At 38.8% G+C, this 25,346-nt stretch overlaps 1 protein-coding gene across 4 annotated transcripts in view; it reads right to left on the bottom strand.

Annotated features, from left to right (window-relative positions):
* Positions 1-24,950, bottom strand: part of LOC109197668 (uncharacterized) — a 52,225-nt gene extending 27,275 nt beyond the window's left edge. For 2 of the 4 annotated variants that reach the window (XM_025903911.1, XM_025903912.1), the window contains exons 1-2: positions 24,767-24,950; positions 11,620-11,804 (exon numbers count right to left, since the gene is read on the bottom strand). In XM_025903911.1, coding sequence (XP_025759696.1) covers positions 11,620-11,804; positions 24,767-24,915 — 334 coding nt within the window. In that variant the 5' untranslated portion in view covers positions 24,916-24,950. Of the gene's footprint in view, positions 1-3,722; positions 4,202-4,381; positions 4,588-9,594; positions 9,722-11,619; positions 11,805-24,766 lie in introns of those variants that run through there. The other 2 variants (XR_002058774.2, XM_025903913.1) reach the window with 2 other exon arrangements.
* Positions 24,951-25,346: the final 396 nt, after the last annotated feature.

Below are 25,346 nucleotides of genomic sequence, written 5' to 3'. Positions count from 1 at the left end.
TCCAACATGTTTTTGGTTTATTCATATACGCACTTTATATATGTATGTACTTTTGTGAGATGAATTTGGATATAAAACATATGCAAACAATTTTTACAGCATCTGTAGGTTTGTCTATTTTTAACTTTTTTTAAATTACAATCCACATTCACTACTACAATGCAAATCTGAGGTCTAGAGAGTTTTTCTTACAAGTTATGGCGCAAACGAATGTGGCTGCAAAAAACCTGTTAAATCGATTAATTTAATATAGAGTGATGGCTTGATATTTGACACTTAAGTTTCCTTATTTTTTCCAGAACTTTTTATGCTTTGAGCATTGAGATCATTGAGTATATCATAGTTTCAGCAGCAACTCTCACAAATTTAATGTTTATGACATATAGTAATGGAAACATTGTTACATTTTATTTTTAATATCTTTATTTTTAACACTCATTAAATGTTGAATTTGACAGTGTGTTTACTCATAGATTTAAAACCATGACAATGTCGAGTGAATACTTATGCATGCATACAACATGGACACAAATGTGGTTTGCAAGTTTAACTTGGATCTTTGGTGATGTTGTTAACAACAGGGCAAGTCTTGATAATCACAATATCATAAAGGTTTTCCAACTAGTCGTCATAAACATGTGACGCTCAGCAGATGCCATAAAATCAGTACTGATGGGAATATTATTTTGAGACATTGTGGCAAAACATCATGGATCAAAAAACCTCTAACATCCGTGTTTTCACAGAGGATAAATGCCAAAAGAAAAGCTACTGTTGAAATTAACCATGGCTAAAAGGTATGCGATTGAACTGGTGGTTCAATTAAACGCCTTGCAGTCAGAGCCAATTTGCAACAAGCAACAAACAAACGGTGAGCATATGCTGACCTCACAGCAACTCTTTGAGCACATCTCAGAAATTACTCAGTTCTCCATTTCAACCACTGGTGTTGATGCCAAAAGTGCAAGGTTGAAGAAACCTTTTGAATAAAGAAAGACATTTCAAGAAAACCTGCAGCCATCGCACTTTGTTCCAGTCACTCAGACTAAGCAGAAAACCTGCAGGTTGCTTGGCGAAGAAAGTACAACCATCGTCCAGAAGGTCAGTAGCACTCCAACAACACCAGCAGTGGTACAAGTTAATACTAGTATAGATGTGGATGCTGTGTACAAACATGCATGGTACCTTGGAATAGTTATAAATGCTGCAAATTAAGACATCTAGAAGTTGTGCAATTAAAAGGTCCTGCAAAACAATTTTCCCGGGACTACAGAAAAGACTGGTGTTAAACATTAAAATTTACAAATAAGTAGAACAAAAACAAAACAAAAGAAAAAGAGCATTTTGGCTCAAGATTCTAACACTTGGAGCTGGTTTATAATTTACTGTGTTGCAGTATTTTCTGAGCCAAAATAGTTCAGATGGGACTGGTGAGCTGCTATCTGACTCTGCTTCTTCATCTGCATGCCTCTTTGCAACCACCAAAGATCCTGCTTTTAAGCTGTATCTGACTTAATCAGTGTCATCACTGTTGTCATTGATGCCTACTTTGCCCTCTACCTGGAGACTCTTTGCTGCGGTTCTTCTCGCCTCAGGCTTTCCATGTGAAGGGCAGAAAGGTCCCAGCACAGATCCATACTAGCAAATATAAATTACTGTGGATGGAATAATAATTTACTCAGACTAAAGTGGCCCTGACTGAACTGAACAGATATTAAATATTTCATCTAGTGGCTTTCCAAAAGATTGCTGTTTGTGGGAAGTAGATCAAAAATTCCTTCACACAGCATATTCTGCATTTGGAGAGCAAATCCTCTATACTTCATTTGGAATTATTATATTTTTATACTTTTTTTGTTAATATCTCCTCATGACGCTCCCCAGTGCATTGTAGGCCATGAATGGCCTTTTGATAAGAAATGTTGACAGATTAGACAACTTGCCCCCTATGGCATCATGGTTAGGAGGAGTATCACCTCCCTCTCATGTTGCCTTGCCGGAATTGTAAGCCTTATTCAGAGAAAAGAGAAGTTATTTAGTGGAGGGGGATGTTCCCATTAGGGTGATGAATAGCCTAATTACTGGAAGTAAACAGTCCCTTGGAGATAAAAGACGAACTGGGGCCTACAAGGAGGGATGAGTCGCTGTATTGCAGGCTCCATCCAGCCTGGATTAGGACAGGGTGCACTGCTTGATTCTTCTGTCTGTGTGTTTTGGTGTCCTTTGCAAGCACGTTTTTCTTGACGTTTCTTCTGGCAATCACTGCTTTGTTTTAGGAGACCCCCAACCCTTCACATTTGAACTTAGTTGGCCTCTTGTCTAGAGTTTACAGCTCTATGCTTACATGGTTCGTCCGCAGTTTCTCCGACCATGGAGGCATTTTCACACCAGAGATTTTAAAAACTCAAAGATTTGATTTCCTGGTTAAAAAGTACTATGCATTACGTGATTTGTTCAACTAAAACACACTTCCCACTTAAATGTCACTAGAAGGGCTTTTACCCAGCTATTGTGACTGTATTTGAGTTGTAATTCACACACACAAAAAAAAAACCAACAGGCACCTTTTGTGAATGACTGCATGACTTGCATTAACTTCATATTTGCTGCATTTCACTGTTTTAGTAATGATTCAAATTGTCACAATAGCATACAGTCAGTGTCAGATTGTTTGCTGGAATCATGAAGCTGTTGATGTTGCTCTCAGTGTCTTTTCTTTGAATTTACAGCTTCTCATTGTTGCTTAATCATAATTTCAGTGTCAAAAGTTTATAATTAAATATTTCATGCGAGTACTGTAGATGTTGTACCCATAATTTGTTTTGCTTTTTTGTGTCATTTTCAGCTATTTTCCCAACTATGCAGGAAACTGTCTATGGTTTTCATGTCTATGTTGTAATACAAATCTTATCTATTTGTATTTCTCCTTTAAATTCAAAAACTTGGTTTATTTTAAATGCAATATGAAATTCATTTGGAAATAGACGATAAGAACCAGCGGACAAGAAAAGACATCATCCCTTGAATATCTTGATGCATGCTCAATATCCAGGTAAGGAAATCCCCAAAAATTGATTCTGTTCATTTGGGCATCCCTTGAATACTTAATTACTTTAACATAGCTTGAATGCTTGGTTAAATGCATGGTTAAAAGTATATCAGTAGCCTTAACTGAACACAAAGTTTTCTTTTCTTTTAAAAGAATCTTTTAAATTAATACTCTGACTTTTTTATTTGTTTTCAACTGTTGTTTCGCTTGTGGATATATGCAATATGGGCCCAACTAAACTGAAGGTGACTTTTAATGACTTCCAAGAATTTCTAATACTTCATCATTTTGTTGGAGACTGTTTGCATTAAGCATAATTATACCGTGACTATATTTCACACTTCGAACAGTCTTAAACTGTTTGAGTATAAAGGGTGTTCCATGCTGTGCATAATGTGCAGCTGCTTGTGGCAAATTCATAGTTTCTGACATTGGGCTGTAAAAGTAACACCGTTGACTAGACTTGATGGTTCAGAAAAAAAGATCTTTGTTGTGCATGCAAGAGATGCAACTGTTGGCTTCAACTTCAGCAAAGCTAAGTTATTCCTTCGAGCTTCAAAAATTCATGCTTATGTGGTTCAGGGTCTGCATGCAATCACATAATGAAAGCAAGGCACAAATCAATAGCTCTGATATCTAAATTTGCCAATGAGCAAAAAAGGATGGATATGATTCAACAAAAGTTTAATTTATTTTAACCCAATACAAATTAGAATTTTATCCAATAAACTAGCCCAGTGTGACTGAGTTCATACATTGATCATAAAATAGCCTGTGCACTGGCCATCACATAAACCATCATTAACTCAGTCAATGTCCCTTGTACACGACTGCCTTCCTGTCTCTTGTCCACACTGAGCTAATCAGCAGTTTTTATGATCGATTACACAGTTATTCAGGGGAAGCCACTGGGCCTTTGGGGACCGGCACAGACACACACACACCAACGCCTATGCTGCAGAACATGTTTAAAATCCTCCTTTAACCTTGATCATGAACGATGAAGAACATGACACCTAATAAGTGTTTTTCATTGTTCACTGTCCCTGTAAATACATAAATCACTCCCACCTTGTACAGTCAAGGGTACAGTGGACAGTGCAGAACCATGTGCAAATGTGTGTGCGCTGAGGGGGAAACAGTCCAGTCCAGCTGGCATCGACACAAATGGAAAAAGAAAAAGCAAAAAAAAAAAATCAATTCAAAATATAAAAAAAAATGTAATTACTTTTATGTTTTTTGCATATTTGCTAAAATAAATAAAAACATATTTGAGAATGTCCGAGCAGATATAGATGCATACGTGTGAATGTGCATGTTAGGATAACATACCCCCTGGTGAGAACAACAGTAAGGTCACAGGTAACAGGAGAGTCAAACCAGGGGGTGGAAGGAGCTAGTCTTTGACACTGGATGGGATGAGATAGAGCAATCGTTGCCATGGTATGTGGAATGGAAGGACAAGGAGAATGGACACCAGCTGCCATGGGAGAGAGTGCCAGGGCATACGGGAAATCAGCATGCGGCATTCTGGGATACTGTTGATAAAGTACAAACACAGTATGGTGGGTAAGACTCAGTATCCCCTCCCCCTCCTACTGTTTCAGCCCAGTTTCCTCACCTTCCCAGTCTCACCCACCTCCTCACAGTATGGACTGTTTTATCCCACAGGAGGGGCTACATCTTTGTCTCACTCCATCTTTGTGGGTTTTTTCTTTATCTTTTTTCTTTTACTAGAGAGTAATTTTTACTGTAGTTTTTGTTCCTCAAATACTCAGTACATAGTAGGCAAAAATGAAAACACCTCTTGGGAATAAAATGATGACAACTGAGTGACTGTGACGAGCAATGAGTCCATTTCTCATTGCACATTCCTTGTGACAGAACTCCCTTTGGGTGGAAAATTAGCTCTACTCAGTGAGACAAAAGTGTTGAGATGTTCAGACGACACAAGCCTGAGGTGACAGTACACATGAGTATAAAACACAATGCTGACACAGACGGCACACACTCCGTTTACCCTGGCAACATTTGCTTGGCTTCACTTTCCGTTAGTGTTCTCTCATTGTGAAGAGGAGGCTATCCTTCCTTGTTTCTTCCAATGAGGAATCTGTTTATTTCAACAAGCTCCACACACACACACGCACCTCTTCACTCCAACTCTGAAGTGTGGATCACAGGAGATGAAAAGGCTAAGGCAAGTAAAGCTCTCCTCTTCCCCTCACCGCACATTTGTGGTAGTTATTCATTCATGACAAAACCCATTCATGCTCTGACAGCCTATGTCCCCACTGATGTATGGTGTCGTCTCCTGCCATGATCCCTGCAATGTGCAACTGGGTCCTTGCTGCCTTGCACCCACCCCACCTCCGCATATCACTTTAGCTCAGGCTGGATATGACGCTGGGTTTTGGGGTTTATTCATATATACGACAGCTTTGATACATGACAGCGAAAATGCGCTGATGGGGGTGAGCGCCAAAAAATCTGTTTAAGATCACACGTCTGAGAGCGATGGCCCCACCATGTGAATATGAATGAAGGTGGGAAATTAATGCTTTTGCCTGTTCTTCCTCTCTCTCTTTCGCTGTTATTTATTCACATTTCATTCAGTGAGCACACAACCCCTGCAGTTTCTGTCAGACCAGGCAAATGCAGAGGGAGGGTGGCTACAGATGAATATGATTGCCCTCTCTGTCTTCCCAGATTCCCGTGTAGAAGGAAATCAGAGCTGTTTGTAATGCCGTTTCAGATGGTAAGGGTCAATTTGTAAATCAACCTGTTTTTTGCCCTTAGAATTCATTAGCATATGTAGCAGGAAAACACAAGGTTTGCCTCCAAGGAACAGACTACTTCCTGTAGTAGCAGCGTGCAAAACTCCTGCATTAGCTGTATTAATCAAGCATGCAGCTCCCCAAAGCTTTAAAGACTGTTTTTAATATCCATCAGCTCATTGTTATGGTGTTATGAGCCTCAAATTTGCTGTCTAGTTACACTCACGGACTAACTGAAAGTAAGCTACCTAGCAACCAAGCAGGCCAGAGAAATCTGTGCAGCATTTAGAAGCTATGAAGCCGTTATAAGTTGGTGGACATGAAAACTGTTTGATCATCACAGGATTGTCTTGATGCATGCTCAATCATCCAGGTAAGTAAATCCCAAAAGTTGATTCTGTTCATCTGGACGTAGCGCTTTCAGTCTCAGCTGACTGTAGGTTTCACCAAACTTATAAACAGTACATTTTCACAATAACTGAAACCAGCCCACTGAATGAACAATGGGCTGTGAGGTCAGTTCCTTGATCATTAATTTGCAAATTGTCATGACCATTGATCAACAACCACTGGTCATAGCCCACTGATCAAAGACCATTAATCAATTGCCATGAGTACCACTCACAGAGTCGGAGAACGGCTGCAATCACAGCATTGTAAGATGGTGAAAGATGTACCCTATAGACCCCCTCCTCGATTCAGAGATGTTCTTTCCCTTTTCACATAAATGGCCTCCTTGACTCCGCGCTCAAACCAGCATTCCTCTCTGTCCAGGATGCGTACATCCTCATCACTGGGCTACAAAGTCCTGGTCTGATGAGTTAGCTCTTCTGTGTTGTGCCATCTGCTTCGCAAAAGGTTGTTTGGTTTCCCTAATGTATAAATCATGGGAATCCTCCTGGCACTTAACAGCTTATACAACATTACTCTGTTTGTGTCGGGGGACCCGATCCTTGGGGTGGAAACAATTTTTCGCACAGGGTGTTTTGGGGGTTTAAAAGCCACAGAAACGCGGTGTTTGGAAAAAATGCATCTCAACTGTTCCAATACTCCTGACACATACAGGATCACTAAGGGTTTTCGCCTAGGCAGCAGTTGTCCTTCTTTCCTGGATCAGCTGGAGCTTTCTTTAGGTGCCTTCCCAGATTTGACAAACATCCAGCTGGGACAACCACATTTACTCAGGGCCTTCTTGACGTGATGTTCTTCTGCTTCCCTGGCCGCCGTGTCTGTGGGGATGGTTTTTTGCTCTATGTTGTAGCGTCCTGATGACACCCAGTTTGTGCTCCAGTGGATGATGAGAGTCAAACCTTCACTCATCATCCACAAACTGAGTGTTATCAGGAAAAGGAACTGACCTCACAGCCCATTATTCATTCAGTGGGCTGGTTTCAGTTATTGTGCAAATGTACTGTAAGTTTGGGGAAACCTGCAGTCAGCTGAGACCGAAGAAGTCACTTGGATGAGTGACAAAACGTGTCTCCCTCTGAAAACGCTACGTTCAGATGAACAAAATCAACCTTTTGGGATCACAGGATTGACAGAGAAAAAAAAACATGCAAATTTTTGTTTTCAAAGTTGATCAGTTTAAACATGAGAGTTTGCATCTACTTTAAAGTGATAATCACAGGATGAGTGCCTAGTGTTTTTAAGTGGTATTATAATTGGCTGGGTAGTTGCAAAGATTGGTGTACTGCTACTTTCTATCAGTTTCAGTCTTCCTTGTAAATCTAGCAACCACTATCAACATAGCACACAAGCTATGACCATTGACCACAGAAGAAATAACCATGTTCACTGAAAATGTGAAGTAAAATTGTCAGTAGATATAAATATTAGAATTTTATTTCCTTCAATGGTGCTGTATGCACCAGTGAAGGAACAGCATTATGGTGGAGTACTGTAAACATTGCATCAATATCTAATATCTTATGACAAAAGGAAAACAGGTGTTTTTGGAGAAATTTGCAGTTGTGAAAGTCACAAAAGAAAATAAAGCTATACTTGCTATTAGCATTTTTTTCTGAATGACTGTATTACTACAATCTAATGTACTCCAAATGTGTTAACTAAGGATAATTCACTGGTATGACAAATCAACAGCAATATCGGCTTCTAGGTTTATTTGAGTAGTTGCTGACATAACACTTTGATATAAATCTGATTTAGTGCTGGAAATGTTTCTTTTACTGCTGCCTGGAGAAGAATGTTTGTGGCAATAAAATACTCATTTAGAGCCAATTGACCCCAAAACGCTGATGATAATAAGCAGGTTTAAACTTTTCACTCATTAACTTATCAATATAAACTAAATGTTTGTCTGGAATCTGGAGTCAGACTACTTTTTAAGTCCATTTGTGCAAGGTGTAGCATCCCCAGGGTATAAGTTTGTGGTTGTGACTATGTCATAAACTGCTGCATTGGCCAATAAGACCACTAGGTGCCTATATCTACACAAATTCCTCATTACATGAATTAACGTTAATTTCAGTGGTGACTGACACATAAAATCTGCATTTGCATTTTTTAAAGAGTTTGAGTTTTCTCTACATGGCTTTCTTTATTCATCATCTTCTGTTTCCTCTTTTTCTAAAAACTAAATGAACACAAAACAACACAGATCATTATTTTCTCATTCACTGAGCATGCATACATTTCAAAGCAGCCTAGATCAAACTTAACACTGAGTGAAGTAACATTATTCCTCACAACAAGTTAGAATACACATGCTAATATATACTTGCTAGCAGTAAACATACAAATCATTCACAGCCACACAGCTTATCAAACGAACTAGCAACTTAATGTACTCATGTTATACATGCATCACAAATCAAATAAAGTAAATTAGAATATTAGACAGCATGCAAACTTACAGGAATAAACCCGCTACTGCGCCTCTGCTGAGCACTGAACTAGCTAGGTATAACAGAGGCTCCAGTATACCAACTGTGACCAATAGAGGTCACCATACCACAAAACAAAAGAATATTAATAACATTCAAGCTACCAACAGGGTTTCCGCTTATAGATAAGTAAACAAACAAGTACTACAATAATAAAAATGACTAGAGTAATTTATTATTTAAAACTAGCAAAGTGTTTTCGTTTCTTGTTTTGTTTGTTTGTTTTTGTTCAATTAAACAAGAACAGACAAACAGCAAGTGAAACCAGAAGTAAGCACCAAATGTGGATTTTATCACTCTGTCAAAGAGCAAGCACTACAATTTGGCAGTTCGTGTCCATGAACACAAACTAGAGGATCAAATTTCCTGAGTATTTCATGCACTGCCCTCAAACTGTGCGGCAGCTGCTTTAACACCAACAAAAGGACAATTTTTGTCAGTGAGCAAGAATCAGTGAAACCAATTTTGTGACTATTTCACAAACTGGCAGGAGACTGTATTATCACAGCACTGTCATCATTTATTTGTAACTGTATATTCCTCATGTATTCATGTCAAGGTATTGTTTATGCTGTTCATGGCTAGCATAGATTACTTACGATTGAGGTCATGTGAGCCCATTTTACCTATTTTTTCTAAGACCATCCTGTCGTCATGTGTTAATTATCATTATAGTTTGTAAAACTCACACCCTGTGTAAAGCCATCTTGTGAGTAGAAAAGAAAGCCAGTTGGCAAACGAACAGCGTCTACACGTCAGTCTATTCTAAGCTTTGCGTCTCAGATTGAAAATTGGCTTGTGCCCCACTCTGTTATACTCCCACTGATTCTATCTATTGTGAAGCGTCTGTTCTTCTATTGCAATACCCCACTGGTTTGGTTGAAATGGATTACACATCATTAGTTCTGTATTTTATTGCATTCTCAAACTAACATGTAAAAAGAATACAATTCTAGTTTACGAGCAGCAGCCAATAAACTGTGAGAAGAAATCTGTGAAAAAAAAGTATTAACAAGTATTAAAAACTCCATCAAATATACTGAACCTAAAAAATATCACAGTTTTAGAACTGAATCTTTATGTCAAAATAAATTAATAGAATCTTTCAAATAAAATAAACCTACATTAGTGACAGTTTGGTATTATCAAGATCAAAATCAATTGCCTTGGGGTGTTTAAAAGCAAAAGCGACGAAATATTTCTCAAGTGGAATACAAGAAATTGAAAATATTCATTTATTTTTGTGTCATTTGTATCATTGTATCCATTATAAACACCATGCAGAGAAGCAATCTCATTTCCTTTGCTAAGTGACATATTTTTCTGCTTTAACAGTGAATATAAAAGTCTAGGTTTGCACAACAGTAAAATCTTAAATGAAAACAAGCTTTCTGTAGGACCTGATGGAGAAAAGGACAATCTCAGTTTTCTCACTTTTCCTCCTTCATTCATCCATGGTTAATACCACTCTCAACTGGAGTCGCTTTCAGCCTGGCACTTAACAAAACCACAGTTCTTCATCCATATTAGTGCCAGCAAGGCAATCGCTCACTGAACCCTAACAAAATAGTTTGGCTAAGAGGATTTGGCTAATATCTCATTAGCTTAAAGGCAACAGCTCATTCTGCCCTCGCTTTTATTTGGACAGCACTGCTGTGGATTAACACTCTCTAAATAACAAATGCCACCAAGCCAATTTATCTGGCTTTGTTCACTTTAATTTAATTTCCATTACTCTTCAAAACATCTTCAGACCGGTTTTATTAGGACTGTGAAAACTTGTCAGGTTCAGGATGAGAGTAGAGGTTGACAGCAGTTTGGTTGAACAATCAACAGCAAAGTGGAGGAGACAAGAGTTGCCAACATCCTAGTATCAGTATAGCACCAGCTCCAGGTACAATAATGTGTTACATGCCACGCTGACACAAGCTAGCAATTTCTGTCATACTTATTTGTTAAGCTTTACCAAAGAAGGCTACACCATGCTTGTGTATGTTTCCATAAATCTTCACAATATGACATAACATAAAAGGAGGGAAAATTCTTTCAGCTCCTTTTCAGTAGCTGTAACACTGTATGTGTCAGAGCTGTTTCTACTCATGGACATTACTCTGCTGATTTGTGTGGGGAGTTACTGTCTGCTCTGCTTTGCTCGGCTGATTTTTCAGCTTCTCAGCTCAAGCGGCTGTCTTGTCCTCATTCCCCCATCTTTTCCTATATCTTAGAGTATGATAGGTTTGTGCTAATGAAGCTCCTTTGGAACATATAAGGACACAAACTTGATGTTTTAGACATCTTTTTCATCCACTATGAGCACAAGCTCACATATTGGAGTGCTTGCATATAAATCTATATTTGTAGTTTCAACAGGACTGCGCAGAGCTGTGAAAAAAATAAGCACATCCTTACTGCATCCATAGGAAATAACTGATCCTCAGCAAGTGTGTAAAAGCAGAACTATTGGCAGTTTGCTGGTCTGGAGCATTGTGGTGGACGTCCCTAATTTACTAATTCATCCCAAGGTCAGATAATGTCAGAGGCCTCAGTTAACATGTTAAATGTTAAAGTAGATGACAGTACCAATTAGAAAAAGACCAAACTAATACAGCTTGTTTGGAAAAGTTGCCAGAAGAAAGCCTCTTTTCCCTAAAAGAACATGGCTGTTTTGGACCGTGGCCACCAAAGTAGAGTGGAGGACTCAAGCGCAGACAAAACCCAAACGGCGATAGCAGTTTTAAAGTCTTTATTTAACTCGAAAGGAAGACCGGGCAGGATTTGTTCACTAGAGTGATGGGGACTGTTTAAGCTGTGGTCTTTAGATAGGTCCACTAGGAGAGAGGAGAGCGGTGCAAGTGTAAGGAAGACTGTCAGGGAAAATGTTCTGACTTACTTGGGAAAGTGGGAGAGGCGGTTGGTGAAAGGGTGAAAGGCTGGCGGGTTCCAAGGGGGCAGGCAAATAGGCAGGTAGTGAGAGCTGTTGATCCTGGGATGCTTTCTGTGCATGTGGGACTGGATTCATGGAAGGAAGGAAGTGGCACAGGTGAATAATCCATCCTTTTGCTCAGAATGCAGTCGCTGGGAACAGGAAGGCAGAAGCGTTAGAAAAAGGGACCAAGTAATTCTCAGAAGAAACATTAAGGAGCCAATTTTCCACTCTGACTGTCTGGTGAAGACTGAGCGTCCACATAGTTCCTTAAATACAGGAAAACAGGTGAGCCATAGGACCTGGGCTCCTTGCGCTCATTGAACTGACCATGAACTCCTCTGTCCAATTTGGATTAATCAATTAACCTATCCCCACAAACTGCATGTCTTTGGACGGTGGGAGGAAGCCGGAGTACCCGGAGGGAACCCTGTATACCAAAGTATTCTAGGGTCAGATGTAGAGCCATCTTTCCAACAGCCCTTACTATTTACACCTCTAAGAAATATTTTAAATGAATTAGCAAAATAATAAACTGAGGAAGAAAGATGTTTTTGTATTATAAGAACTGAGAATGGTCCAAATTGTACCGTCAAATCAGATTTTTTTTTTTCATGTTCAGTAAAAGTAATGTTAAATTTTTTGAGTGATCCGAGTGTTCTGGTGCCCTAGATAACTGCTTACCTTCATCCACTGTGCACACACGTATGCAGGGCTTACTTGTTTATCTCCCAGGAATTTCTCTAACATGTACCTTTATGTCACCTTTGAGTTAAGTGTTCAACATGGTTGCCTGTCTGTATCACCGTTTCAGAAAGGCAAAGTGGGCCAGCACTAACATTTCAGAGCATTTCAGCATACAGTACCTACACCCTGAGGGAACGGAGAGCTCACGCCAGCACATTGTCATCCCCCTTAGTCTTTCTCTAGTTTGAGACATTTGCTATGCTGCCACTTCATTCCTCTCACTGCTTTTTGCCTGACACATCTGTGTTGCTCATTTCTTATACATGCCATCTTCCCCCAGCTTACTGTAGCTCTTTCCAACCAGCCGAGCCAATTAAATTGGTGTTTACCAGCAGCAGAGATTATGTCCCAGTCTGAAGCAGGACCACCAAAAAACACTCCTTCTACATGAATAAAGGATGTATGCAAGATCACACGCATAGCACTCCCGGGACCCAAAAAAACCAGGGAGGTTTATGTGGGAGGTGGTATTGTTGAAGTGGTGATGGAAGTGAGGGAATGTTTAGCGAGATAACTTTTATAAGTGCGTTGACTCAGCCTACTGGAGTCATACACCAAAAATAGATAGATGCATCCTTTGTGAAATACAGTTCAAGAGTTCAAAAGAAGAAGGAAACAATGATTTTATCCAAGAAATACCTTTAGCATGATGATTACTAAGTGGAAAGTTACGAGTCAGTTCTTCTGGGAATAAGATAAACGACACTTAGAAAAGCCCATCACTGAATTGGCACCTCTGGTGGATTGGTGATCCCATGAGCTATGTTTTTGAGCATTATGTTGTTCTGCCTCATGGTAACCTCTCAGTTGGCTATGCCTGAAAGTTCATGTAAGAAGGCATCTATGTTTCATCCCAGTCAAACCACTCCAGCTGGCTCCAGCAATGTGAAGCAGTAGATCTACTTACTCTGAGTAGAAAATCATTTCAGCTGCCTGTGTTTGCCATCATAGTTGAAGATGGGATTATAGATCAATTGATAAAAATAAGAATTTTGCTTTGAGATTCTTCCCGCCCCCCTTTTTTCTTCATCACAACACACTAGTCATAATCACTGCACACATACGGCCGCTCCAGCCAGCCTGACAGGCATGACAGCCAAGTTGAACTGCAGATGACACAGGAACTAAATCGCAGGTTATCATGGATCCTTAACTAGTAGCAATGAGTCATCATGTCAATTTGGATTTAAGTTTCATTTTAAAAGTGGTTTGTTAATAATATCAGTTGTTTTATACTATATTCTGTAAAATTATCTGAAACAATGTTTTGATAATTCATTCTGAAATTATATGATGCAATATATGTGTTTAATATTGGTACTTTTTTCTCTCTTCTATACTATGCCAACAATATTACAATACTGCAATGCCAAATTAATAGGAAAGAGTACTCTTTCAGTTTTCCCCTACATTCAACACAGATCACCTGACATAAACAGTTTTTAACAGATGAATTAAAATCATGCTGCACTATAGTTAAAGTAATAAGACTTACAATGCTCATGTTACGTTTGGGGTTTCTTCCTGTACTTTTGTCTACTGCACTGTATTGCTTTTTTTGTGCATGGAAAATGTTTGCTATGCTGCAAAATTCAAAGTCCACACCAAACTGAATTACTCCTTCCCACTGCGGCTGAACTGCTCGGATCGCCTTGTTTGTAGTCAAGGCTTTTCTTCCGTGACTTATCTAAGTCGCTACATAACACATTTGCATAATAAAGACCTAAAATGGTGAGTTTCAGACAGATGTGAAAAGAGGTGCTGCAGCCCGGTCAAAATGAGGTTGTCAGTGAGCATGATATTAGCTCCCATAGTTTCTTCCTTGTGTGCTACACTTTTTCACTCTTTAAAGAAATTATTAGTATTAGTTTGTAAGTACTGATGGCATCTAAGAATGTTGCCATTTACTTCTAAAATGTAAAAAAAAAAAAAAGAAAAAAGGAAAAGTTTATTTTCATAAAATTGTTTCTTTTGCTGTGCAGCTATGATATTTTTCACCTGATGGTGCTCTGGACCTCTGAAAAAGTTGCACAGCACCTAAATGAGTCAGTTGTGACTCTTCTGTAATGGGTTTTTACTAACAGTGACAAGATTTTCTAAGCACTTTGCCTAATATGCATCTGGTGGCACCAGGTAAATAATAGCAAAGGGTCTTGTCAGTGAGGAATTGAAGCGGGGACATGGTGATCGGTGCATTTTCACCCATGTGGTATGCACCCAAAGCACCTAACTATAGGGTCAGCTTCATGCTTTTTCCCAGCTGGTATTTTATAACCTGCATTTTTCAGGGAAAGCATTTTGAAATAGGAAAGGCTGATATGTATATTTTTCAACCTCTGCGGGTACTTGAAATCTGAGCATCTGTTTAGACCGGCATCAGAAAAATCCTATCAGAGAATTTTCTCTCTTGCTCTTACAGATGGCATACACTTTATTTCGTTACAGCAAAGAAGCATATTTTTTTCGAGTGCACCCTAACCTTACACACCCTGCACCAAAAATGCTTGCACATCCAATTTACTGACATACCTTGCTTCCACGCACTAGTTCCTCTCCAAAAGTACATGTATCTCTGATATCTATACCCTAGTGTCAACCACCTAAATGAGTTTTGCACTTCCACAATAAAAAATTGTCAGAAGGCTGAGACTTTTTTCTTTTTTCAAGTTAGAGTGAGTAGAGCTATAATGTGCCTGCAAATGAGCTCACAAATCTCTTAGGCCACAGTCCTGTATCTGTGAGATTGCACAGGAATAGTTTCTTTGCAGAATATGTCTGTGTGTGTGCCAGTATCTTATATAAAGAGTGGGTTTCCGGCGTGTAGAGATGTAAAATGTGACTAACTGTGTGATGCATTATAAGTGGAATCCTTTGAGCTTTTGCTCAATTACAGCAAAAAACCAGCACCATTTGTGACCATATTTCAAGCCTGATATTGTTTGATTTGACTTTTTCATCACAGTTCTCTGATAAAATGAGCTTCTGCAGGCTTGCTTTTAACTCACTTGAACCTCTGTCATAGTGAAGGACAACAAGGGAAATTAAGTAATAGGCTTGGCAGAGGCAAAGTGAAGGGGTAATGACAGAGGCACAAGCAGATGTACCTTCCTCTACTTTTCTTCCTCTTTTGGGTCTTTTTAACCACTTCACATCTATGCTCTCCTACCTATGCTCAGTGCTGACAAAATGCTGCGGAGCTCTTTATGTGTGAGAGAGAGCTCCATTCTGAGCCATTATTTCACTCTGTTGTTTAACTCCATCCTTTTTTGTCATAGCTTCCAATCTCAGTCCTTCTTTCCTCTGAAAAAGGCTGCTCATTTCTTCAAAGCCACATGCATAGCTAACATGTTAAAATATTAATAACGGTTCATTTCAAACAGAGGATGAGGCATTTTTGCTTTTCTTGCAATGGCTCTTGTTGTCGCCTTTCTACCTATGCCCCTTCACTGAAAATATCTTCTGTCTTAAGACTAGATCGTGTGCGTGTTCCACATTTTTCCAATCATTTTCCCATCTTTGAGATAGCTGTCAACAGGAATGTCCTATCTGCCAATAAATCACTTTGATTTCGCTTTTAAAAAGCAGAAAAGGAGAAGCAGGGTGTACAACTGCGCTATCCACAGTTGTTTTGCAGTATGCCCTCCATTTTTCATCTTCTTAGCAGTGACAGGTGGTTAAGAGTGAAAATAGAGATTCTACTATAGCATTCAGAGAACAAGTGCAGCAAAAAGTGGCTAATTACCATAAATATCCTCTTCAGAAAAGAAGACTCAGTACTTGCACCTGAAGCTCAGATGTGTGTGTGACTTTGTGTTTACCAACAAAATGTTCATTATCACTCTTGTTCCAATGATGAGAACACTTTATCATTCTGTCCCTCATCTTCATCACCACAACTACCTTATGTCAATTTGAATTTTTTTTTTTTTTTTTAAGGACATCCACAGTAATGAGTAAGCACTGTATCTCTTTAATAAACAACTTTCAGCTGCAGATTTTTTTAGACCGAATGTCCTTCCTAACACAATCCCATAGGGATTTGTCACCACACCAGGGATCTTTCACTTCTCAGGCGATTATGTAAACCACTACACTATGGAGCCACTCTCCTTAATACAAGCCTTTATCGACTAGAACCAAGTTAGAAATCCACTATTATAACTGGATGCACAGCACAATCCATGTGTTATCTAATTACCTTTTAAAGGGCATCATAACCCCATAGTTTTAAATAAGTCCTTGACGAGTTCCCAGCTTTGTGCAAATGCACGACTAACATTGTCAGAGCTTCCTCATTGCTATTTCAGTTATTAATTCAATTCAGATTTTATTAACATAGCTTTATACAAAACCAGGTTTTATTTCTATCTTCTGTTGGCTGCTTGCATGTCAAAAAAGCTTTGTGAAAAGATTTTCCTCTAAGCCTACTAATGTGCCAATATTTTCAAAGTGATCATTGTTCTCCAAATTTCTCATGGAATATATTCCCAGCTCGTTTTTTGTTTTGTTTTTTTAAATCAGACATGTTAAAGTACTATTGCAGTGCCTCTGACAATGGATTAATTCATTGTATGTTGGATCCTAAAATCTGAAGAGCTACCAATGCCGATTTATTAAGACCTCAGCTCTGACAAAGTCACAAACTGTGGTTTGGTGTGGTTAGTGGTTTGTCAAAACTTGAGTCTTTTCAAAACTATACATGAAAAAATTGTGAAAAGTCAATTCTCACCAAAAGTATGCTACATGTGAACTCAAGGCCAAACCTGGCCCTTTGTAAAGCTGAATCCAGCAAGATTCATGTTATACATTATGGTTGTTTGAGTAACTGATTTGGAAAACTGTGCATACAAAATATTGGAAATGAAAACAAATTAAAAACACACACACATAAAAAAGTCATCATACTTGTAAAGTTGAAGTAGAGGTTGTGTCACATGTGGCTCACTGAACATGCATTTGTGATCAAAATATGTCCAACCTTTTGGGACTGCTTATTCATCTCTACGGAGATACTGATATTAAATAAAATCATGAGCAAAAAGCAGTATTTGAATAAATTGAAGCATGCTTGCATAAATATCGATACAAATTCAGTCGATGTTGGATGTAATGAGTTACAAAGTCAGTATAATCAAATCGCATTTTTAAGTAATGCAGTAATAACACATCACTGTACTAAACTGAGTGATTCCATTACAGTTACAATTATTTTCTTACTTTCATTACAAAGGTTTTTCAGTTATCTGCATGCAGGGCAGATTTAAAGACAAAAAAATGAACAGACATGTTTTGGGGGGGGGGGGGGTTGTGCACTTCCATGACAATCCTCTGATTTAGGTTTTTGTGCAAGAAGAGGAAAATGCTGGACCAATACATTGAAAAACCTCTGAGGAGTAAAGATGTGGACATATTTTTATTGAACAAAAGGACAAGAGCATGGTGGTGAAATGCGAACCACGTCCAGGATGAAACAGCTGCATCATATTGCTAACACAACTTTGTTTATGTTGCAGGGATCTGCACAGACAGCATGCTAACACAAAGCTAGCCAAGAACCCAGAGCGACTTTAAAGCTGAGTGAATGCTGACCCCAGCCCAGCAGCCGGATCCCAATCTCCAAAAGGTATCAAACTGATGAGCTGCAGCCTCCATTTCTACTTGTCCATGTTTCTAAAGTAGAATCAGTGCGCCCATCGCTTCAAAGCCACTTTGTTCTGGTTTTCATCTTTGCTTTGTGTTGTTGGATTTGTGTTCAAACGTAAAAACGAAAACACAGATTGTATGTGTGTCCTCATTAGGGTAGGCAGGTGTGTGTGACTGTAGCCTATTGGTTCAAATTGTTAACTGGTAATTAAGTGACAATGAGTTACAAAAAAGTAACAAGTAGTGTAACTAATTACTTTCTTTGGTAAGTAATTAAGTAACATACTGCATTACTTTTAAGAAAAGAAACAAGTAATGTGTAACAGATTACTTTATTTTTAGTAACAACCTTAACGCTGGATTCAGCCAGCCTTAAAATAATAGCCATGTAGCTAAGCTTACACCTACAGCAAATACTGGACCAGACAGGGTTCGGCTGCTGTCAGTTGTCATAGCTGACAGCTTTGTAGAAGAGAACAGCCAGACTATGGAGCCTGATTGACAAGCAACGTCCATACAGCTCTTTTTATCCCATCAAGTTGTGAAATGTTATTATTGATTGACTCTGAAGTAGGTTTTCTCTTCTCTTTTGTCAACTTATAATGCATGCATCTGTATGAGGACAGACTTATCAAACAAAGCCCGGAGCTATTATTTGTGAAATTGGATTCCAAGTGTGGATACAGAAAATAGTAAAATTAATTTTTGTTCCTCTTATAAGGTCTTACTGCAACGTGGAAAAGCAAATTTCAAACAAGCAAGCTGCTTTGGGGCAAAAATGGGAGAGGGTCAGTCTGCTGGGCTCTTTTCTTTGACTTAATCAGTCTACAAAATTACTTGCTGCTTTGTTTCTAGAAAAGAGAATTTCAAATATTAACATTTCTGAAGTTACCAAGTTCTCTAAACTGCATTCTCAAATAACTGGGTTGTCATTGTCAAAATGATATGCATGAGTGCTTCCTGAGCTGCTGCACTTAATACAAGATGACATTTTTGGTCTGCGCCACCAAACCGAACTTTGACTGTAAAGCCTGATTTAGACCTCTGTGGGAAATCTACGCCGTGACCTATAACGTAACATAACGTAACGTAAAGCATAATTCAGGTATCAAAAGTTTTTGGGACACTCTACATGTAATTACTTCACTTTAGCTTCTGTGGAATTTAGTTATAAATGCAAAAAAAAAAAAAAAATTGCTTTATTTAACACAACGTGAAGATTGGCATGTGCTCTTTACAGCTATGATTTTGCAAAATCATTTAAATATAGTTTTAGTTTCTTTGGTCTTTTTATTAATGTGACTGAAGTGCAGGCTTTGGGCTTATAGGAGTTACAGCTATTTTTATACATAGTCCCTCATTTTTCAGAGGTTCTAAAGTAACTGGACATCTACAGTATGTTTTGGCTCACTATCCAGCTACACTGTGAAGCACTGTCCAATCAGTTTTGCAGAATTTGGCTGACATCATCAGTCACATTATCAATAAACACTAGCGGGCGGTTTTCACTGGAAGCCATCTATGTCCATGCCATAACATTGCCTCCACCAAGTTTGCCAGCTCATGTGGTGTGTTTCCCTCCTCCTCCATACTTTTCTCTTCCCATCATTCTGACACAAGTTAATCTTCATTTATTTCTGTTCAAATATTTTTTTCCAGAACTATACAGCCTCTTTTAGATGTTTTCTAACAAGGTTTAATCTGGCCTTCCTGTTCTAGAGTGTAACCAATGGTTTGGTCAAGCCTGTATATTAACTTTCATGACAGCGTCTCTTAAACCTAAAAGTGTGCATTTCAGTCACATCATGATTGTTTAAATCCAATGAGGTGGTGTTCAGAGGCAACATTACAGTTTCCATGTGCTCATTGACATAATAAAAAAATGTCTCCTAGCCAATTGAAGGGAATTGGTAATCAGTAACCAAAGAATATATTATGTTACTGTACGAAGCAATGACTGATCGTACCCCGATGACAGAATATGGCTATTAATTGTTTTAATACAGGTGTAAGGATTAGGATACAAACAAGCAGAGATCACATTATAACAGTTTGCCTCCCATTAAGCATTTATCATATGTTTACTAAATATGACTATGGGAAGTAGCACTATCCTCTGGCTCATCATTGTCACAGCAGGTAGGTAGATGATGAGGAGCGTTCATAATTGTGAATTAATTTAATCATCTGTGGTGGATACCCGGAGTTGACTTCTGGAGCGAGGCACAACAGAGACCGATGTTTTCAGACTGTTCATCATCCTTGTTCTCTTTTAAATACTATTTTTTTCTGGACACCGTTGATACATATCTTACATGATTTGGTTACTGTTGACTGTGATATATACTATATACAATTATGCAACACCAGATGGTTCCATAGACAAAGCTCCATCCTTTGGAATCCTTCATCTAACTATGCTTCTCTGAAGCAGTTTACTCAACTACACATGTATGTATGAAGGGTGGGTGTTCCAGATTGATGGAATATACACAGATAATTAAAAAAAAATGTTCTCCGTCTTTAACATTCAATGCATAAATTAAGATAGTTCACATAATGTTTTTTAAAGTTGAATGTTACAGGACTAAATTTGGTACCATCCACTGCATCCACCTTTGTTTGTTTGTTTGTTTATTATCATTATTATTAAAATGCTTTCTTGTACCCAGGTGTGTCACTAGTGAATCTTACACAATTGTTACTCAACTCCTGTGCCAGGGGGTAAACATTGACTCTGGGTGAGCTGCAATACCTCCCCCTGCTGGATGTAAGGCAAATTGAACATTTTTTCTCTTCGGGAGGGTGCTTTCAAGCCTTTGGTGTTTTGGTGTGGTGGGTCAAATCAGATGTGAGAAATAAACTACATAAAACTGTAAATGTCACGAGGTGAAAGGAAAAAGGAAAAATAGAGACTCTAAGCCTTAAATTCATTTTAAGTATATATATTTGGGAGGCAATTTATGAAAATAACATTATCCTACTATATACTAAAACTAGGAAAAATTAAATCTCATATGTTAGGCAGCTGATATTCCCGTATTGTATATACGCTGGTGTTTAGTAGTTTATTTGTTTTTTTTCCTTTGATTTTGTAAGTAGTCTCATCTATTAGTTTGTATAGCTTACAACACCTTGGCATGTAAATATGTTATTAGAGAACCAAAACTTTTCAGTTTAAAGGCTGTTACACAATGAACGTGTTGCTCGAAAAGGACATGGAAATCCAAATTTTACAGATCCGAACTTGACGTGTAACATGAACATTTGTGCTCAAAAAACTAAAAAAAAAAAAAAAGAATAAATGAAGTTGACATGAAGTGATGATGAGCTGGTCCTGATGTTCCTAAATGAAAAAGGAAGAAAGGAGACGTTGGGTTCATCCAGTTCTCAGAGGAGGCAGCAGCAGGGAGAAGATTACGATCTGATCCAGGAGCTGACGCTGAATCAGAACCGCTTTTGTGCATATTTCAGGATGTCAGTGGGGCAGTTTTAACTCTTGTTAGGACAAATGGGACCACACTTGATGAGGCAGAGAAATCATTTCAGAGAGCCAAGTGAGCCAGAGCAGTGTTTAGCTGAATATCTGAGGTAAAATAGTATCATTTTACTATTTCCATATCATTGTACATTCGGTACAGGTGTGTGATTTGAGCTAAGAGTGCACTTGTTGCACAGTGATGTGATTGGTCAGATCTGTTTATTCGATTCTGAAAAATCTGAAAAAAAAAAAAATCAAGTTCGGTCTGAAAAAAATAAATGCCACAAATTTGTGCAGTGAAATTACGCAGTCAGTATGAACGGCTGCATTTTTTTTTTTTTTTTTTTTTTTTTTTTAGTCCTTTATTTATTCAGGTAAAAATCTCATTGAGATTTAAAATCTCATTTCCAAGAGAGACCTGGCATCATGGCAACAAAAAAAAAAAAAGCATTATTAAGTGCATTAAGTGCAATAGGTGAGTCGGAATAATATTTTTAACGCACAGAATATTCACAGGCATTTTCACAGGTACAGTATGAAAGGGCCTTAAGAGTATATACATGAGATGCTGCTGTCTGAAAGCAAATCAGTAGAACGTTCAAGTGATTATGAAGGGATCGGCATTTGTCCTCTCGCTCTGCTCTGGAGAACAGAACGACTTTCCTGACTGCTACCACTGGACGTCTTCCTGCCAGTGGAGGTTAGAATAGCAGGTATACTGGGAGTTTTGTGATCACACTCAACACTGATCAGCTCCAGTGGGCATACCATTGAGCATCTGGCGGTCCGTCATTATGCACTGCATCTGAAGTGCCACTTCCTCGGTTGTGACTCACACAAGGGATAGCAGACGAGTTTTATGATTATAAAAATCATAGACATGCATCGTTTGGTTAAGCTCCCAATACCATAGCGCACAATCTCCCTGCTGTTATTTGTGTGATTGTGACTGCATTTATATGTATGTGTGTGGGCGAATCCTTGTTTGTATATGTGGATACCTGCACGACAACATCTGTTGATGCACATACGGTGGTTTTTAGGTGACCTGCTCTGCTTGGATGTTTCTGGGATTGTGTCTGGGTGGGTTTCCTTGTGTGTAGGTGTGCACACAATGCTGGCGAGTTGCAGGTGTGTAGTACTTTGTGTGCATGTATGAATGGAAGGGTAGGGACACAGGTAGACAGAGGGATGCTCTGCTGCGTTCACATAAGTACGGCAGGGGTGCGGAAATATGGTTCTTGGCAACACACATGTAACATGTGTGCCTGGCAGGTGGTTCGTGACACACCAATAGTGTGTGCCAGTTAGTAGCACCAGGCACTAGAGGGGAGCTGTGCCAATCTCATGCCAACACTATGGGGCACTTTCAGGGCAGAGAAACAGCCACTAATAGGTAGAAGTGAATGTCCTTCACTTATCCAGACAGACTTTTTTGAAGCATATTTAATCAAACCAAACCAAAACAAAATGACGTTTCATTTTTCGGAAAGTCTGTGTGACTTTACATATCAGGTTAGTGTGTTTGCTTTTTTTCAGTTGGTCATTCAAGGTTTAGTGAAGACGCAACAGTGTTATAACACAACACTGAAGGCTTGTCCTTGTGTCAGGATATGAAAGTCTCTCTATTTTTGTGACGATGTGTGTGTATGTGTGTTTTGTAGTTTCCTGTGGTGCATTGGGAGGCGAAGCAGTGTCTAGTTTGGTGCACGTACCGTGTTCTCATTACTGCTAACAGCCTTGAGCCGGCCTCGTCATTAGAGGGAATTATTCTCAATCCAATCACCTATCAGTTACGCTACGCTACAGAGGCCCACAATCTGTCCTCATCCGATGGCTGAGATTTCTATGTGATGTCTCCTGAATTGCAAAGGACGAACAGTGAGACACAAGAGGAACAAGGGGAGCAGAGAGTGCGAGAATGGCACATAATAGCTGCTTGTGCTATTGGTCAGGGAGCAAATTTTATCATTAAGGATCTAAAATCAAACCCATCAAATTCTGTTTGTGGAATACTAAAAAAATCATTTGTAACACCACTGCAGGGCGTTGGTATTGGTCACTGGTCGAACAAACAAACAAACAAAAACAATCCCACTGTGTTTCTTGAAGCAATAATGTATATATAACATAAATGTAACATGTAACATATTAAGGCTTTCATCAACGTAGAAACTCATATCACCTAAATTGTTTAGAGATCTAAACAAGACTTAAAAATAGTCCTTATAAGGATGATACCTAAATGAACAGTAGCATAATTTTTTTGGCAGCAGAAAATCACAGATTGGCTATAATAAGAAATGTGACTGTGACGATTTCCTTGTTGTTAACTTATTGGAGGAATTTAGAGGATATATTGCACCCACTGGCCAGACGCCTGTCTCACAAAAGGCAATTTACAAAAGTTGCACCAAAATAATACACTGCCAGTCTACTCAGTCATCTAAGAGGAAAATGGTGTTTACGCTGACTGACTTTAAAAAATAATGCCTTAGAAAGTTATTCTGCTGGGCAGTTTTTCAGTAATTCGAAAAACAAAATAAACAAAGTTAACTGGTGGTGTTGCTGTTGGTGCAGATGCTATTTTACCCTTGGTTCTCATTACTTTAACCAGCTATAGTAATTGAAAGTTGATTTAAGCACCAAATCGCAGCAAAGTTGTGTTTGCAGCAACATTATGCATTATACAATATAGGGCTCAATACGGTATACTTGGGTATCAGAAAAAAAATTTCTGCTAGATATTCAGGAAATGTTGCATAAATGCAAGGGTGTATCCTGGAGTTAGGGGACAGAATACCCTCGAGGTCAGACTTCTGCAACACCCGCAGAGTACAAAAGATATAACAGGTAGTAAGAATGGGATGGGTCAGATATGATTTTCTGTGTTTTTAATATGTGTTGTTGTACAGTCCTTCAGGGAATTGGAAGGAAGGAGTTGCGGATAATTTGTTGACAATGGTGGTGAGGTTTGGCACAGAGAAAACATTGAGCAGATTGGCAATGCAAGGATGAAATAAAAAAAGCCATCACCGTTGTTATTTTCTCATTCATATTACCCTCTTATACGAAAATATTGCTTCTGACCATTGATTTCCATCTGTGTTTTAGTAAATCTCCAAATCTCTCTATTCTTCGTACCTCCCAGTGCTTTTCTATTCTCCCACCAGCCCATCTCTGCATGTCAGTTTCCTTGTGTCAGTGGTGGTGGTGGCTGTGCAGGTAGGGAATATGAATTACCTTGCAGGCAGGCGGTGTTCTGCTTGGAAGACTGCTGTCAGCATGGTGAGAATGGATGAGGAGAGACAGGAGAGAGATGAGACTGACAGCTCCAGCCAACCTTCATCCATCCATCCACTCCCCCTCCTCCCCCGCTTCCTCTTTTGCATGCTCCTTCCACGCCTCCCTTAAACTCCACCACTTTTCTGGTTAAAAATAGAATACAAAAACCAAAGCCTAAAGTGCCACATGGGAAAACTGATCAGACATGTCAAATTCCAACTACAGTATAATATACTATCTCAGCTTAAAGCACCTAATCAAATATGAACCAAATATGGGTCTCTAGAGAACTTGAAAGTGGTGCTCAATCTTCTGAACCTATGTTAAAAAAAGAAATTGTTGGTGTTTTACACTAAATGGTCATACGTGTTGTTATCTGAGTCTTTCCTTACTGTGAGGTTTTTGGTACTGTTGACTACCCACAATACATCCTGAACTATATTTTTTCTTTAAAACTGGGCAGATATTAAAAAAATCTTTTGACATTTTAATAAAGAATATGAGTGCAAACTTGACAGTATATTTTCTGGACTGTTAA

Source organism: Oreochromis niloticus, linkage group LG16 (assembly GCF_001858045.2).
Source record: "Oreochromis niloticus isolate F11D_XX linkage group LG16, O_niloticus_UMD_NMBU, whole genome shotgun sequence".
Classification (NCBI taxonomy): Eukaryota; Metazoa; Chordata; class Actinopteri; order Cichliformes; family Cichlidae; genus Oreochromis; species Oreochromis niloticus.
Note: the sequence above shows the minus strand (reverse complement) of the source record. Positions and strands in the feature narration are given on the sequence as shown.